The sequence below is a fragment of the Vidua macroura genome, chromosome 6 (assembly GCF_024509145.1).
Source record: "Vidua macroura isolate BioBank_ID:100142 chromosome 6, ASM2450914v1, whole genome shotgun sequence".
NCBI lineage: Eukaryota > Metazoa > Chordata > Aves > Passeriformes > Viduidae > Vidua > Vidua macroura.
In genome coordinates this window covers 50,019,792-50,037,614 of record NC_071576.1, presented here as the reverse complement: position 1 = coordinate 50,037,614, position 17,823 = coordinate 50,019,792, and the positions used below count along the sequence as shown (strand labels likewise).

General features: G+C 41.3%; 2 protein-coding genes across 2 annotated transcripts in view; both read right to left on the bottom strand.

Annotated features, from left to right (window-relative positions):
- Window positions 1-3,507: 3,507 nt before the first annotated feature.
- KCNJ11 (potassium inwardly rectifying channel subfamily J member 11) lies at window positions 3,508-5,501 on the bottom strand. The gene has a single exon (XM_053981455.1). It carries the CDS (start codon window positions 5,397-5,399, stop codon window positions 4,197-4,199), a length of 1,203 nt encoding a protein of 400 aa, XP_053837430.1. The 5' UTR covers window positions 5,400-5,501; the 3' UTR covers window positions 3,508-4,196.
- A 2,431-nt stretch (window positions 5,502-7,932) lies between these two features.
- ABCC8 (ATP binding cassette subfamily C member 8) overlaps window positions 7,933-17,823 on the bottom strand; it is a 77,484-nt gene continuing 67,593 nt past the window's right edge. Inside the window, exons 35-39 of the mRNA XM_053980673.1 lie at window positions 17,657-17,765; window positions 16,015-16,118; window positions 15,096-15,229; window positions 13,730-13,792; window positions 7,933-11,223 (exon numbers count right to left, since the gene is read on the bottom strand). Of these exons, the coding sequence (XP_053836648.1) occupies window positions 11,086-11,223; window positions 13,730-13,792; window positions 15,096-15,229; window positions 16,015-16,118; window positions 17,657-17,765 (548 nt within the window). The 3' untranslated portion in view covers window positions 7,933-11,085. The remainder of the gene's footprint in view (window positions 11,224-13,729; window positions 13,793-15,095; window positions 15,230-16,014; window positions 16,119-17,656; window positions 17,766-17,823) is intronic.

Genomic DNA, 17,823 nt, shown 5'->3' with positions numbered 1-17,823 from the left:
GCTTGTGTTTGTCCCAAATCAAAACAATCTGTGCTAGCACATCTACAATAATTACCTTCAGGGGTGACTGAGGTACAAAGAGTGGAAAAGGAAGGAAAAAACAGAGAAACAAATTCAGTTTTCCAAGAGCTGTTAATTACTCATTAGTTTGATGTTGTTAACTATTAATACATAACTAACCACAAGGGTCAGACCCCTAAAAGTCCTCCTAGCACTGCTTCCAGCAGGGCTCTGTTGTGGCTCGTACCTTGCTCAACAAGCAGCAATATTTACCCACTGGGTTGAGCAATGCTGGCCATGCCCAGCCCCAGTCTGGCTTTTCAGGGCAGCCTGAATTTTGACATTGACTCTGCTGCTAATCTGTGCTAGCATGCAGACCTTGGCCTTGTTAAAGACTCTGATTTCAGCCTCTCATATCTGCTTTTTAGGGCTCTGATGTCTCATCTCAGCATTGTCACACTTTTGCTGGTGCTTCAAAATAAAATTGCTTATTACTGCTTGCCATTGTTTTCACACTGTGTAACTTTTGGATTTTAAAGGTATTTACTTTGTATCCCTGACTCTCTTTTCCCTTATAATGCCATCTCTTCAGTTCACTTCTGGCTTTTATCTATTTTATAGGGACATGTCCCACCGAAGTACTCTGCTATAACACTGTACTTATCATGTGCCCTGAGGGACAAAGAGAAATGTTATAATATAATTTTGTATATATATGTTTGGATTTCATTAGGAAATGCAACATGAACTGAGATGCCCAGTGGCTCACCAGCAGTCACTACAAGTATTTGAAAAACAGTGACATATAAGTGTACTGCAGTCTCCCTTACTGATTAACCATCTCTGTGATCCTTCTCCCCATCCAAGCAGCTCCACAAACTCCAGTTTGAAAGCATTGAACAGTGTGACCCTGCGAGTACAAACTGACAATGGTCTTCTGAAGCACAAAAGGCGCCTCCACGCACTCAAGTTGGTTCTGCCACAGCCAAAACTCATCACTGGACTTCCTGTTTGTATCCATGTTCACACCTCAGCCAGGGCAAGCCCTGAGCAGGCGAGGCAGCCCCCAGCTTCCCTCATACCCTCTTCTGTGCTGGGGACACGTGGGAGCCACAGCTCTCCCACTGCTCAGCAGGATCCAAACTGTGACACCACCTCCCGAAAAGCAGACGTAGGCTGAGAAAGAAAGTTCAAAAGCCCAATCACGTCTGAGTTCAACTATGGAAAACACAGTATTTGCTCACTGCTAAGAAGGAAGACTTTTCTGTGTAAAAATCATAGCACTGATGCCTTCTTCAGAGCCTTCCCACGGAGAATGGGGGTGGGCAGCAGAAGGAGAACTCAAAGCGCAATTTCAGATACCTGTGTTCCCAAATACTTCATAAATGACAAATTGAAAGGATTCCCAAAAAGAAGTAATATCCTTAGTGCAAAATAAATATGCTCATCCTTCCTTGCTCTGCCCCCAAAATTCTTCTGAATATTTTAAATGGTGAAAGAACAGAAGGATTTTACATCACAATAATCCTGAGAGTCAAAATCACCAGCACTTTGATTCAAACAATTCACTATGGTGATTTTAACAGCACAAATCCTGCCTTCCTCATATTACTATGATCCTTTTTTGTTTGCAAGACTTCAGAAAAAATAGTCATATTTTTAAAAAGAAATTATATAAAAGATGGTCCTTACAGCAGCCCAGTGAACAGAAGCTGTTTCTTCCCATCCTTCCCCTCCCATCTCACAGGGAACAAAGAGAATTTTCCACCTCTCAGATTCACAGATTTCTCCGAGGCAAAAAGAAGCTTGCATCAGTTCCTGAAAATAGGTGCATGGTATTGCTGCTGAAACTGCTTCACATTTAGGTCAAATCTTGAGAAGATCTGCAACCAGAGCTGAAGTGGTTTTATGAAAGTACCTTAAGGTGCATCTTACACACTGAAAAAAGGCACTTAGGAGATTTATGGACAGGCCAAAGATTCCAAGTCACTGGAAAGCCAACTAATATTTTGTGTATGGTTCTTGTGAGAACAGAGCAGTGATTTTGTGGCAAGTGATAAAGAACAATGAACTTTCAGAGGAACAAAGGTGCCTGGGAAATGCAGGGAGCTCTACTGTGAGTGCCCTCTGACAGGCAGTGGGAGACAGGGGCAGTAAAAAAGGGAAAGCCAGAAAATAAAGTGACAAATCAACTCGGTCTTATAGAAGAAATTTAATCATGTAAGGCATTTAATCATGCCCTATTTTAAAAAAAGCAGGGGGAGGGGTATGATTATAAATTGTGCCTTTCCAAATTCTCTTTGCTGACTACTTGCTAATGTTAATTTTACTGTCATTTTGTTGTGAAATTCATTTCACATTTTCAGAGCTGTTCACAGAATAATATAGTTGTATTGGGGATTTGGAAACTGAGCAGGCATTTATTCCTGTAACTGGCAATCTGGTAATGCTTCATAAACCCAAAATACATAAACACCAAAAGCATAACAAATATTTTTTTCATTTTAACCCAATACTTGATTTCACCCAAACATTGATTATAGTTGCCTGAAAATATTCCATAGTCACTATGGAAGTTTTCTTAGCCTTTTGAATGAGTTTGTCAAATAGTTACACTGCCAGGGCATCAGAAATTTGCCAAATTATTGCCAACACAAACAATTTTAGGCATCTCTTGTGAACTACAGAACACACAAGTCTTGATACCAGATCCTCCTTGAATAATTATGTTTAAAATAAGTTGGTGCCTCTCTCCACAGCCTGTATAACCAGGTGTGGGATCAGTTCTGTGATATTTCTTTAGGTTTTATTTGGATGTTATATGTTTTTTTACCTGGGTGGCCCTGTAGCTAATACTGGTGTCATGTCCTAATAACCCTGTGTAGAAATAAAACTGCTGTTGTTACCAGGAGCTCCAGAGAGTGGATTTGCAGGAGTGGGCGAAGGGGAATTGTTCCTGTTGTCACTGTGGGACTGAGAGAGTGAAATGGCTCCTTCACATTTGCTGGCAAATGACAGCTCTTGGATCCAGCTAAAAACCAAGGCAGGCACCAGCTGCACAGGGGGGTCAGGATGAGACTGGAATGGGAATTGCTTCCTCAGCAGCAGTAATGTTTTTGACACAGCATCCCAGAAGTGAACACGCTGTCTTTATGCACCCTTCCTTCCCCTCAGCACAAAAAGCCTTGGTTTCTTTTACAAAAGGGAAGGAAGTAAAAGGTTTTCCCTACTGCATGCAGATATATTTTCAGCATTCAGCACTGTCCTTACATTCAAAATATGTAATTCTATTTTTATTCCCTGATTATCTAGCAGAATTCACCGTGACCCAAGGGAGAGATTAATTTTTGTACTGAATATCCTATTGCCATGTGGCTTGGAGAGAGGGAATGTTGCTTCTCTTAATTTTGAAATTAAAATGCAGAATTTTCCTCTTTATAATTGATTTCAACTGTATATTATCTGCTACTCCTTTTAAAGGCAAAGTATTGCTTACTCTCAGAAATGTACAGTACAAAAAGGTATTCCTGAATGTTTTATTTTGGAAGTGTAAAGGCTTTTAAAATAAACAAAAGCAAATATTCAAATACATTTCATACTGCATGTGGTAGGAGTGGCTCCATACAACACCATATGGATGATGCAAATCCAGCAGTTAATTTCTTTGAGACATACAGTATAATATAGAGACACTTCCAAATCTGGTCTTGTGTAATTGCCTGACCCTTTTTTTTATCATTTAAATCCAGCCTACTTTATTAATTATTAATATTTTATTTTGCTATATTGATTGTTCAAGTTAGGAAAAAAAAACACCAGATAAAAACTACTGACTTGCAAACACTGCAAGACCCTAAAAGAACTGCAATCTCTGAGGATAAATATACATTTATTTTTTGAGAAAATGTGTCATTACCTGCAGTTGAATCAACACAGAATGATCGTGCGATTAAATAGTCTAAATTGAAATTTAAAGCTGCAGACCATGATTTTCCCTACTCCCAGTTCTGCTTGAAATATCTCACACCTTTAAAAAAATATAATTAGCTTTAGATTTCCCCGCAATAAATAACACCAGAACATACCTTGTGCTACCAACCTGAATTTTAAAAAAAAGTAAGAGGCCACCTCAGTGTTTTGAGTTCATGAGATCTTTCAGACACAAAGCCCTAACAGAGTTTCCCAGTCAGAAGGCATCAGGAAAGCTCTTCGCTTATGGTAAACTTGGGCTTTAGCTTGACAGACCTTTTCCTTATTGTGCCTTTCGGGGACAGTGGCATGGTGTCCATAATGCTCTCGTCCTCCTCCAGCTGCCTGGCAGTGCATGAGGGGGTGGGCACTTTCACCGTGTTGCCAAATTTAGAGTAGTCCACCGAGTATCGCCCATCTTCCTCTGCCACGATGGGCACAAACCTTTGGCCCCAGAGGATTTCATCCGCCAGGTAGGAGGTCCTGGCCTGGGTGGTGATGCCGGTGGTCTCCACCACCCCTTCCAGGATGACGATGATCTCCAGGTCCTCGTGGTGGTGAAGGTTCATGGGGGAGATGTCGTAGAGGGGGCTGTTCTTGTCTATCACGTGGTAGATGATGAGTGGGGAGACGAGGAAGATGCTGTTGCCCCCCACGGGGTTTTCCATCTGGATGTCGATCTGGTTGAGGGGTACCACCTCGCCCTCCAGGCTGGCGGTCTTCTTCACCACCTGCATGCGGATGGTGGCACTGATGATCATGCTCTTGCGGAGGTCGCCTACGCGCAGCATGAAGCAGAGCCGGCCCTCCCGCAGGGCGATGACCGCGTGCTTGCTGAAGATGAGGGTCTCGGCCCGGCGGTGGGCCTGCGACGTCTTCATGAAGATGCAGCCCAGCATGATGGCGTTGATCACCAGCCCCACGATGTTCTGCACGATCAGCACCAGGATGGCGGCCGGGCACTCCTCCGTCACCATGCGCCCCCCGAAGCCGATGGTCACCTGCACCTCGATGGAGAAGAGGAAGGCGGAGGTGAAGGAGTGGATGCTGGTCACGCAGGGCACAAAGCCGGCTGCAGAGCCCGCCGCCCCCTCCACGGGGTCCCGCTGCAGCCGGGTGCTGTGGTCCAGGTCCCCGTGGGCGAAGGCGATGAGCCACCAGACCATGCCGAAGAGCAGCCAGCTGCACAGGAAGGACATGGTGAAGATGAGCAGCGTGTGCGGCCACTTCAGGTCCACCAGGGTGGTGAAGACATCCTGCAGGAAGCGCCCCTGCTCACGGATGTTCTTATGGGCCACATTGCAGGTGCCGTTCTTGCCCACAAAGCGCGCCCGCCTCTCCCGCGCGCGGTACCGGGCGTGATCCGGCACATCCTCGGCCAGCCGGGTCAGCACGTACTCCTCGGGGATGATCCCCTTCCTCGAGAGCATGGCTCCGCCGCTGCCGCGCACCGCCCCGGGCAGACGGGGGCGGGCGGAGGGGCCGTGCGAGCTCAGTGGGGCTGTGCGCGCCCGTGTGCGCTGCCGCCCGCGGCCGTGTGAGCGCCGCGGGCACGGGGGCGCGGCCGCGCCCGCCGCCGAGCGGGGAGCGGCGCCGCAGCCCCGGCCGCCGCAGCTGGCCCGGGAGCGCTCCCCGCCGGAGCTGGGGGCGTTTTTTTCCTTTTCCTTTTCCTTTTCCTTTTCCTTTTCCTTTTCCTTTTCCTTTTCCTTTTCCTTTTCCTTTTCCTTTTCCTTTTCCTTTTCCTTTCCTCCGGAGGAAGGGTTTCGGACCGCGGTTTGTACGTAAACATTTGATACAGAACGAATTTGCTGCCTTCCATTAACAGGGGCTCCTTTGTGGGATGCCGTAGCTTCATGTCGGGTGATTACTCCGTGAGATGGGGGCGGGGGGAAAAAAGGTACTGGCCAATTTTAAAAAAGGGATTTGTAATAATAATAATAATAATAATAATAATAATAATAATAATAATAATAATAATAATAATAATAATAATAATATAGTAATATAATACTGAAATGACAATAATCACAAACTATAATAACAAACAACAACAATAATATTAATATATATATATATACTGAAATTCACCTGCATGTCTTCCAGTCAGTAGGAGGAAAGTATTCATCTGATAAATCACCAGACAGTGGTAGTGGTTTGAAGAAGCTGAATCCAAGGATGTAATGGCTAGATAGAGACCTAGAACTAAAGGGGCTCAATCCCACTGAAAATTTCAGCAGAGTTATTTAAAATAAACAAGGGGTTTTGGTTTATTTTTTTTTTTTCTGCAGAGAGGAGACCATGAAATGATGTGAGCTGTGGCTTCTCAGGAAAATGTCTACAGTCCAAACAGGAGCAAAAAAAATCTGTCCACAAAGGATTAACCCCCAGTGACATAAACTTCCAGACAGGCATCAAAATCCTTGGAAGAGGCAAAAAATGGAGCCAGGAAGCTAGAACCTGTTTGGGACACTGGGATGTCTCTGTGAGTATAAATGCATACATGGGCATGCCTGTAAGGATGTGTCCTACTGACAAGATGCATTATATAAAAACATTCTGATGTGGCTTTGCTGCTGTATAAACAGCAATATACTCATTGATGTGTTTATTTCCTCTGGTTTCAATATTTTGTTTCTATTTCAGTTTAGATACCAACATTGTGGAGTTTCTACAGCATCCCAGGATATTCTGGATAAGAGTTTTTTTCTTTAGTACCAATGGATTTGTGATTATTTCTTTTCCAGTTGCAAGATACGTGTCCATGGACTTTCCCTTTAGTTTTGGCTCTAAGTGCTTTGGTACACACTGTAAACAACTCTTTGCACTGATTCCCTAGGCACTTGTCAGTTGATGTCTGGGAATCAGCCAGTTGGGGTTGAAATTAACTTTCACCACCTACAGCTACTTGAAGCAGCCCACCTAGGGATTTTGGAATAGCAGTTTGAAGTAATCGTCCTGAGCTCTCCGAGCAGTCGTTATAGGCCTTGTAATTAATTGTTTATTATTACTTTGGACTGTTTGTATTTTTAGGTATGAATGGTGGCATGTCCTTGCACACATCGATTCCTTTTGGAGGGGTCAGTTTCCCAGTCTGGTTCATCTTTCTTGCTGCTTTGATAAATAAAGCTAGAATAGCAACAAGGTGCCCTGGCATGTGGCTGCCAGGCCACTGAGCTTAGCCAAGGGTGTTCCCCCTTTCTCTACATCCCTTCATCTAGTCATCTCCTAGACTCTTTTTGTGTCCTTGGTGTGACTGTCACCTGCACCTACACTTTTAGTTTGTTAACTACATGATTTATACGACAATGTAATTTTTAAAGAAGTGTGGAGGTTTTTTTTTAACAACATTTTTCTTTCTAAATATGAAAAAAAGAAGAAAACCCATAATTCAAAAGGATGAAGTAAGTTGAAGTTTTATTTGTCAGATGTGTAATTCTGCAGCTGATGGCAGGTCCTACTTCCAGAATTTTGCAGTGAGCATTAACAGGCTGTGCAATACCAGGCAACCCATGGGCAGCATTTTACTCCCCTGCAGACACGGACATAGGGATTCAAGAGGCAGTCCTGACTTTTGTACCGTTTTTCCTGACTCTTTTCTAAGCGTGGTCTTTATTCTGTACGTTTTCCTCCAGAGGGCGGTACCTCCATAAATGTGGAATGGATAAAAACCTGTGTCGGGGGAGAGAGTTTTAGAGAATGAGTGAATTGATGCATGGCCTGGTGCTAGGAACGACCCAGGGAGGGGTGATTTATGAACACACTCACCACGCTGCTTTTAGGAATCCTGAACTCTCTAGAGCAGTGCTTCCCTGTTTCCACTTCTGCAATGGGACTGTCATTTGCCACTTCTTTTTCTTCATCTCTGAGCACTTAGGGGCTGAGATGGGATAGCAAAGCAAGTGGTTTCTGCTGAAGAATTTCTAGAGCTGTCTTTATGGATTAAGTGGCAGATACTTAAAAGAAAAAAGTAACAGATCATCTGAGTGAGCCAGCATATTTGTGTTAAGAGCTGCTGAAAAAAATTGGGCTCACAGGAATGAACAATCCCACTCTGTAGTATTGAATCATGAGGGCTAAGTTTTTCCACCCACAAAATAGGTTTTACACTTCAAAACTCCCCCCCCCATTTATTCTAATTTTAATGTCTATCAAACAAGATCTTATGATAACTGTCAAATTAAAATTTAGTTTTTACCATATTATTACTCTGCATTTAGAAGTTGAGTAAAGCTTCAGAGGCTACACAGTGTTAGTCTGACAAAAATTAAGCCTTGTAAATCACCTTGCAGTATGAGTAGGGAGGCAGAAGAAAAGATATCAGAGTTGGTTATGCAAAGCCACAAGAGGAGGCATGAGCAGAGCTGAGAAGAGGACTGATGAAGCAGCCATGCTGTGTTTCCTGGCCACTCTAGGACAAGGGAATAAACCACTATAAAGTTTTTTGTATAGTGGAAGCATTTATACAAAGCAACAAAAAACCCTCTGGTTGCAGCTCCCTGGGCAGCCTATCCCCTAACACCTTTGAGACTGAGACAAGTCCTATCCCTCAGGAAAACTGAAACCTAGCCTTGGCTTGTACTGTCTTGCAACCATTGCAGTCCAGCCCTTTGCTTAGTGATGCCTCACTGCCATACAAACACATTTGTGAGCCTGGTTAACAGTGACTCCTGGGCTGCCTAGCTCGTGGCAACAAGGTCTATTGACTCAGGTAATGTCAGTGAGCCTCACACCACAGAATAATGTTCTTGGGAACTGCTTCTGGTCACTGGTGAGACTCTTAATCCTTTGGAGTTAGGAGCAGGAACTCCCTGGCCCTACATAAACAAGACCAGCTGAAAAGTGCTGAGGAAATATCCTGCCCCAGTGGCAGCCAAGAGCCTCCCTGTTCACAGACACCAACTCAGCAGTGTGGTACCATTAGAAATTGGTAATTGTTGGATATGAATGAACTCACCCTACTCTCCTGCAACGCTACTTTGGGAAATACAAGCCCCATTTAAAATGGAAATTTATGATGCTTGCACTTTTGAGTTCTAATTTCTTAATGCTGCAGGATAAAGTACAGCCTCCTCAGCAATATGCTGTTCTTTCCTCCCTGCAATTCCCTTCTGGGTGAGGCTATCAGAAGCTTGTGGAATAGGAGTAAGCCCAAATTGTAGTGTCAAATCCCAGACACTTCATTAAAAGCACATGAAACCTCACTTCTCTGCATCTCTCCCCATGCCATTAGAATCTCTAAGAGCTTCCACAGATGGCTGTAGAGCCTCTGCAGTGTGAGTTTGAGGAGTCCTGAACAGTGGTGCTTTCCTAAGCCTTTGCAGGATGAGATTCTGCCTTAGACCAGTAATGGGAAGCCAGGAGACAGCATGCCCAGGAGCTGTGGCAGAAACCTGCTCTGTGCCTTTCTGCTCCCACTTCTCCTCTCTCAGCCCTAATGGAAGCCTGGTATTCCAGGGTGAAAACACACCAATACTTCTGCAGCCATTCTTTCCTGGACACTGCCCAGCCAACAATTCCTTGGAGGAGAAAGCTGCCAACTGCCCTTTTTCTCTCTCAAAGGGTAGTAGGCAGTGACAGAGCTCATGCCTTTCATCTGCATAACCACATCCTTCCTCCTGACTTTTACCACTGTTCATTCTACACTCCTCTGGTGCAACTTACCTGCCCTTCATTATTGCCCAAATAACAGCAGGGATATGCTGCAAATACTCTGTTCTGGAACAGGTAACACAAATGGCAACAACAGTTCTTCATTTTCCCTGGCTCGCTGCTGCAGTAGAAGTAATGCCTTAAAATATCACATAGCCCATGAGAACACTGAGGTGTCTTTTTCTAGAAAATAAAACTTTTAAAAACAGGTTCCAAACTAATTGAGCAGGCTAAAGAGATAGAAAACAAAAACCTAAAAAGATAAAGAGCTCTCCTAAGCACAAGAAGTCCTTCAAATAGGGGGAAGTAACAAAACAAAAAATGGATGTAAATGTAAACTTGCTGTAAAAAGAATAAATTAAAAACTCATTGTAGCCTTCCATTGGGTTATTGACATTCTAACCCTCTATTAATGAAAAAGTCCTGGAATGACTGTCACAGGGCAGGGATAAGTAGCTGTCTAGCCGAATTAGGATAATTTCAGTGGTTAAAAGTTGTCTGAAGTATACAGAATTTATTGGTAAGGGTCACAGTAAATCTAGAGACAGCATGACAGTGGGTGAAATATGTGAAACTAGGAGATGATGAGTCAAGCTCTCATGGCCCTGAGCTGCAGTGAAAGGTTTAATGCTGTTTATTTACCAGACTTGGAGGGATAATTTCCAGATGAATTGGTACATCTGCACTGGTCTGGAAACAGTGTACATTAAACACTGTTTTATGTACACTTTATCACATTCTGCCTCCTCTCAGCTTCTTCACAGTTTGGGAGGGATCTGCCTCCATCCTGCTTGGAAGCAGTGTAATAGTATTCAGTGGGCAGAAAGATTCAGATTATGATTCATTTCTAGACAGTATTAAAGGAGAGTCTAAGGCACAACTCAGGCACTATCAATAAACCACAGAATAAAAAATGTTGTATAGATTTTATATTTAGATATTAAAGCTTTACAGAGTCATTTGATTGAAAGAGTTACAAGATTTTGAGAGATACCTTTGGTATATAACTTTTCTTTCTGCATTTAGTCAGTCATGAACATTATCTACAGTAGGGCTGTAAAATAACATAAAAACATAACATAAAAATAATAATAGTAATAATAATAATAATAGTAATAACATAACATAACAGAAAAAATAACATGTTAGTAAATGATGGGGGGGTTGAGAGTTACATAAAAACTCCATGCTGGTTATGTTTGTTTGATGTATATCCTGTTGTAGTTCACTCATGTAGTTTTTTTCAATTATATTTCCTGATTCTTTGGCAGCAAATAAAAAGCAAAGTAGTAGTATACCAAAAAGTAAAGTACACAAATAATTCATTAATGCTTTGGATGGAAAAAAATGGCTCATTTTATTAAAAAAGGAATAGCTCAATTTATTATGAAATAATATTTATTTACAGGCATTTTACATTTTTAGAAAATAATAAAATTGTATTCTAAAATGCTTTATTTATTTTTATTACTTATCTGCTTGTACAAAAGAAGCAAAGACACTGTCTTCTTGTTCTAGTAGGACCTCAGGCTTGTCATATTCCAAAATAACCCCTCTCTTCATTACAATAACCAAATCTGAATTGAGGATCGTGTGCACACGGTGCTGAAAAACAAACGAACAAAATGCCAGGTCAGTGCATCTCTCTATTTAATATATTCCAGGATAAGACAGACTTCCACAAATTAATTTTCCTATCAAGTTCAAGTGTGATTAAGGCTACTTATCCTACTTTTCATCCTAATTTCTGTGTAAATACTGCAGATAAATATATAGACCAAGAGCCAGGTGGATACTCAAGTACCTAAAAATACACAGGTACTTGAGTGTGAGTCCAACAAGTTCACTTTAGAATGTCCCCAGCCCAGAGTCCTGCTCCCAAGTGCAGCCAAAAGAAGGCAGCCAGGCTGAGTAGGAACTGGGCAACTGAGTGTGGAACTGCCTGTGGGAAGTTGGGAATTCTCCCAGTCCTAGATTGTATCTGGGTCTGGAGTGGTTCCTGAGCTTGGTGTGGTTTGTCTATTTAGAAAGCTGATCTAGTCAGTTTTGCAAAACTTGGGCCGTGTCTTCTCTTGAGCTTTGACAATAATTTTGCATCCATATCCTTTGGAAAAGACTTTTCCATACTTCCTCCCCACTATATGAACAAGTACTCCCTCTTCTGTGTGCTCTGAGCCATGTTGCTCAGAGTTCCACCTGGTGCCCCTTGCCTGTGACTTTGCAGACCTCTCTCACATGTCCTTACATTGTCCTTCGTCCACACAGAAGAGCCCCAGCCTGCTCAGCTGCTCCCTTCCAGGAGCAAATCCAACACCTCCAAAATCATCCTGTGCTTCTCAGCATTTTTCAGTTGTAATGCGTTGTTCTGGGCATAAGGAGACTGGAACTGCACACAGTATTCAAGGTATATGTGAACTATGGACTTGGAGTTCAGCCTTCTTGTTTCTAATAATCTTTTTTATTTCTTTATCCATAACACATTTTTCTATCCTAACTCAAGCATTACTTAAATAAATAGCATGCATTATTTCCATCTTCTTTTAAAATAAAATGCTTCCGTAATTTCCATAATCCCTGTCAGATTCAATCTCCTTTGCTGTTGCTTTTAGCTTTTTTTTTCCCCTACCATTTATTTTTGGGTTTAGTTTTTTGCAAGCCTCTTCATATTGACAGAATTCCACTTTTTTCATGTTAACTGTAACTGCATGGGATTTTTTGGATCTGCATCACTCCTGCAGGGATATTTAATCTCAGAATATGATGGTTGCTGTTACACAGTTGCTCTTCACCCATATGGTCCCTAATCAAGTTTTGGGCATCCTCAGTATCAAAACAACTCTTGCATTTCCTTCTCTGGCTTTCCTAGCCAGATTTTCCATAAAATAATCACTGATGGCATCTACAAATCTCATATCTTCTGCAGTTTCTCTGACGTTTATCCAGTCCACAGGCAGGGGAAGGGGACTGAAATATCACATTCCAGTTGAATTTGCTGCCCTTGTCTGGTCTCTTTCAATGTAACACAATCAGTGCTGCCACTCTGGTAATTGTGAGTAACACAGAAGATAATAGAGACAGTACTATAACTCCTACTATTCCTATTCTTCCTAAACAGAAATTAGGAATATATGGCTTTTTTCTGGGGAAAAAAAAAACCACCAAAACCAAGAAAAAACAAAACCACACCTGAAAATCAACACCACACACACACACAAAAAAAAACCAAACCAAAACAAAACAAAAAAAACCCCAAAAAACCAAAAAAAAGCCCACACCCCCAAAACCACTACCCATCCCACAAACCTCCTGTGTTATGTTTCTACTACATAATGTTTTGAATACAAACCCACCTGCTGTAAACCTCATTTACAATTGGAAGTAAATAAAAAACATTCAAAGTAAGTTTATTCCAAGATGTTGTTTGTTTGAACTATGCAGTTTAAAACTCACTAAGAGAGTAAAAGAATAATAAAGCTTTTTCAGCCTGTCCCCAAACAAACTGAAAAAGATACATAAATGCAGAATACACTGCAAACCTGAATTTTCATGTAAAGAAATCAGGAAATGTCATTATTATGATTCCTTTGCTTTTTTATAATGACACGCTGGATGGATACCATAAGATAAATCAAGTCCTCTATTATACATTTGCTAGGTGAAAATAAATGATGCTCAGAGATTCCTGGGCACAGACTTCTTATGTTGAATTTTCAAATGTTAAGAAGCATACTGATTTCATTTCACCTCCCTGTAATGTGTACTTGTCCTTAGTTAAATGATTATTTTAGCTTGATGAAATTTATATTTTGCAGTAAAGTATATGGCATTTTAAATTAGCTTAAAATGGGAAACAGAAGATAGAGAGTATACTTAGATTGTGTACCTTTACAGGTAATTTGACTTAGCATCATGCAACACATTTAAGAAGCCACTCTTATGAATTTAAGTAAGAAATTTTAAAATGGAAAAGAAAGCTTACATTTAAACACCACTTAAAAAAAGAAAAAGATGACTGACCTAATTAACACATTTATTAACACTGACAAGAAGTGACTAATGGGGCATTGCAGATCCTTGTTTGCATTAGGATGGCAGCAGGGACTGTACTTACAGCTATTGTAACCACAGTCCGGTCAGCAAACGCAGTCATGACCACCTTCTGGAGAATGTTCTCCTAGGGAAGGAAAAACATTTGGTGCTTTTCAAACAACAGAAGTTGCATGATAGACACAGACACTAGGAAGGCTTCAGTAAGTAACCACTGACTATTCCATGCTGTTATTTATCATCCATTGCAGAAATGAAAAATTAGCTACGTGTCCGAACTAAGCCAGAGCCTGGAGTCTCCTACCATTGCCTCTGGGGCTCAGCAGACACCAGAGCTGTGCTCTGGCCCCAAACTCCTGCTGTCCTGGGCTCAGTTTGACACTGAGGAAATCCAAGGTGGATTTTGGGTGCTGCCAGGCTGCTTATGCCGGCACCTCTGTGGTGTGTCCTTCACCCCACTGCAAGCCCAGGAATGTTCCAGCACAATGGGGACATCTAACACCAAGGGGTGGCAGGGACAAGCAAGGGATTGTGCTGTACCTGGCATATTTAACAGTGGAGATGATATTTAAGATGGCCTTAACATACATAGCTCTCACTCAACAAGTACTCATCCTTTGCTATTTAGGAGACAGTCGTTGCATTCCAAACTATCTGGAAGTGTCACGAGCACAGATACCTTTGTTTGTTATTAGCTGCTCTTCAGAGAGGTATTTCAAAGGAGGGACTTTATCCTCAGTGCATCAAAATCAAAATGTGTTTTAACTGGGCCGTGTGCACTATGGTTCCCTTGCTGAAGCTCAAACACTAACATTTTACTGAACTAAAAATTGTAGCTGTTCTAACAAACCCCTCCAATTATGTTCTTTACTTACAGCAAAAAGAAAACTGAAATATTTCCTGTAACAACATAACAGATGAAAAAAATGTACTATTCTATTTGGCTAAAACCCAGCCACTGCACTATTACTGAGTGCTTAAGCATCTGCCTAGAAATTCCAGGCAATTAATGCAATAATCCAGTATGTCTTTTCTGTGTCTGTGTTTATTTCCTTGTCTCTACTTTCAAGCCTTCTAACTTCCTAACTTGTCCTGCCAGGCATGCTGGCAAAACTTGTCACTTGCCAATTCACAATTCACTGACCATCCCAGATGACCTTCCCCAGCTTTGTTTACTCTAAAAACTCCCACTGCCAATTAAAATAACATGCTTCGTTTTCCTAATGCAATCAGCTCTGGAACAACTATTGAATCCCTAGTAAAATAGTTTGAAAGCTCTTTAGATTTGTTAGCAGTGACTCAGAACTACCTGGGCTTATAAATATGTCTGCAACTAAATATGGTGTAAGCATATTACAGAATAGACAGAATTGCTTTCCACCTTTTACTTCACATATCAAGTAAAGAAATCAGAAGCACTTCAAACTCACTGTTGCCATGTCAATAGATGCTGTGGCTTCATCCATGATGAAGATGCTTGTCTTCCTCACAAAAGCCCTTGCCAGGCAGAACAGCTGCCTTTGGCCCTGGCTGAAGTTTTCACCCCCTTCTGTGACTATTGCATCTGGAAGTGATACAGCAAAATCAGTAAGGTCAGATCAGAACAGAGCATATGCTTGGAAAACAGAGTCTCACTTTCAGTGTGAAGTAGTATTTCCTAGGTTTGCAGCTGATGATGACACATTTTTGCCTGCTTATTTCCAGTGTTCAACACAACCAGTACTTTTGTCTCACTATATTCCCTGTATCTGTCAGACATCAAAGCTGCTGAGGAAGTTCAAGAGCGAGTTTCACTGAAACATGTGCAGTCTACGACACTGGACCCCCAGTCAAACCAGCATCCATAATTTCTTTACCCTAGGGCTGTATAACTTCCCATTTTAAGGGGATTTATTGGTGGTTTTTCTTTGTTTTTTGTTAGGTGTTTGGTGGGGTTTTTTGCTTTGGTTTTTTTTTCTGCATGGCCAAATGATTCACACCTTGAAGCTTTAGAAATCTTCGTCCTTGGACATGACTATTGGAAAATACAAAAGAACATGTTCTAGGTAACACCTGATTTGTTGACAGCTTATTTGAACTCACAAGACCCATAAGCCTCAGTGCTTCATAACAAAGACATACTGAAATAAAATAATTTTACCATTGACTTGAAAAGAAAGAGGATTCTTCCCCTCAGGTACTGTTGGTAAAGGAGTTATATAGATATAGGACATTTGCCTGCAGGCACTTTTTGTCACCTTCCACAACCTTTAAAAGCTCTTTCTTTTCAACTACCCTTCTAATAAATAAATGTGAAACAGGAATATTGTGAATGCTGGAAACAATATTCTCAAAAAGAAGTCTCATTACCTAGGCCTCCAGGTAGTGCCTTCACCACATGCTTGAGCTGTGCTATTTCCAGTGCTTCCCAGAGCATGCTGTCAGTGCACTTCTTCTCAGGGTCCAAGTTAAACCTGCAGCATGGGTAATACGAGAACATCAGCCAACAGAAACTGCTGCAATGGATTACTTCTTTTAGTGTGTTAGGAACAAACCTGCAGATAATCAGAATCATACACTGAAGGTCTGGGCCGGATTCTGATCTATCATTGGTATAAATCCACTGAATTTCCCAGATTTGATCAATGTTTATGCCAATGTGATTAAGATGAAAATTTGACTGTCAGTTGAGCAGAAAGAGAAAAGCTTCCTATTTTGTGGCTATCTTTATGGTTTTGGAATTTATTTTGTTCTGTATAAACTAAATAAATCTCACGTTTTACTAGAAAAAGCTGTGACTACTTAGTCTAAATTAGCATTAAATTGTAACAAAGGCCAAAATTTTACCCTCCCTCCTTTTAAATACAATGTCTCTTTGTTCTTCACTGCTACAGAAATGGTAACAGAATAATCAAGCTTCATAGTGCATTATAAAATTCAACTCTTTGCTGCAATTCAAAAAATCTTGGATTTATGAACAGACGAACATTGTTTTAGCTTGCTGTGGCCCAGAAGTGACAGCAACAAATGTGAATCTCACATCATATTACATTAGCATATAGAATGACAATAAAAGATTAAATGGTGCATGACACTATTTTTATGTTTTACTCCTGCTGTATGAGTCATGAAGGATCAATGCTGGCCTAAAAGCATTTTTAAATAGATTAATTCATAAAACAAAGGCATACAATCACATCATCTTCTGATGTGAATGAATCATGGTCTATTCAGGCATGTCCTGAAGCCTATATCCTTTTCAGTGAACTCTAATCACTTATGTAGAAACTAAAACTGCAGGTGATGTAACTGTGCTCTGAGGATTGTACTGTTTCTTCCTAAGGTAAATGGCACAGACACAGAGAAGGGCATTTGTTGGAAACTGGAACTTCTGGCCATTGTTTCTACAGCATCATCTTCTCAGAGAAGTAGGAAGAGAACAGCAAAAAAGAAGCAAAAAAAAAACCCCAACAAACCAAAAATGAAAGAGCTAAGGTATTTGGTGCTGCAGATGAAATGGTTCAGAAGAAACACAGATAGAGGCTCCAGGATAAAACAGCCCAGTCTCCCAGTACTTCTCATATTGCTCTTTTCCTTTCTCTTTGTCTACAGCAATTTTTTACGTCTCATATTTTAAGGTAGACAGATGAATACAGATGTAGGAGAAAAAAGGTTTCAAGAAATGCTGGGTTGTTATGGGTATTTGATCAGTGAGCTAAACTGATTACTGGATCCTGGAGGAACAAATATTGGCTTTCCCTGCTTACCAGGCATGGGATGTCTTCTGCCAATAGTATCCTGTCCAGGCTCAGGCACGGGGAAAGGTTAGTCTGGCAGGGGTTAGTTAAAAGCACATTGAAGGCAATGATCCTCCCTATTCCAGCTGAGGAGACTGGAATTGAGCAGCTTGGTATAAAAGTCATAATATAGTACAATTATAACATATAATTTATATTGTATGACATAGAAGCAATTACATGGTTTTTATTTATTGCTGGTGCTTAATACTTACCGGATTGTTCCACTGAATAAAATAGGATCTTGGAGGATGATTGACAGCCTGGATCTCAGTGTCTGTAAGGGCAGCTTTGCAATATCTATACCATCAATGATAATCCTCCCTATTCAAAAGAAAGGACAGTGTGTTCATTGTGCCACACAGCTGCTGGCAAAGACATG

What these genes read in the sequence shown, in the direction of transcription:
- KCNJ11 (XM_053981455.1), bottom strand. Translation starts at nt 5,399, where the DNA reads ATGCTCTCGAGGAAGGGGATCATCCCCGAGGAGTACGTGCTGACCCGG.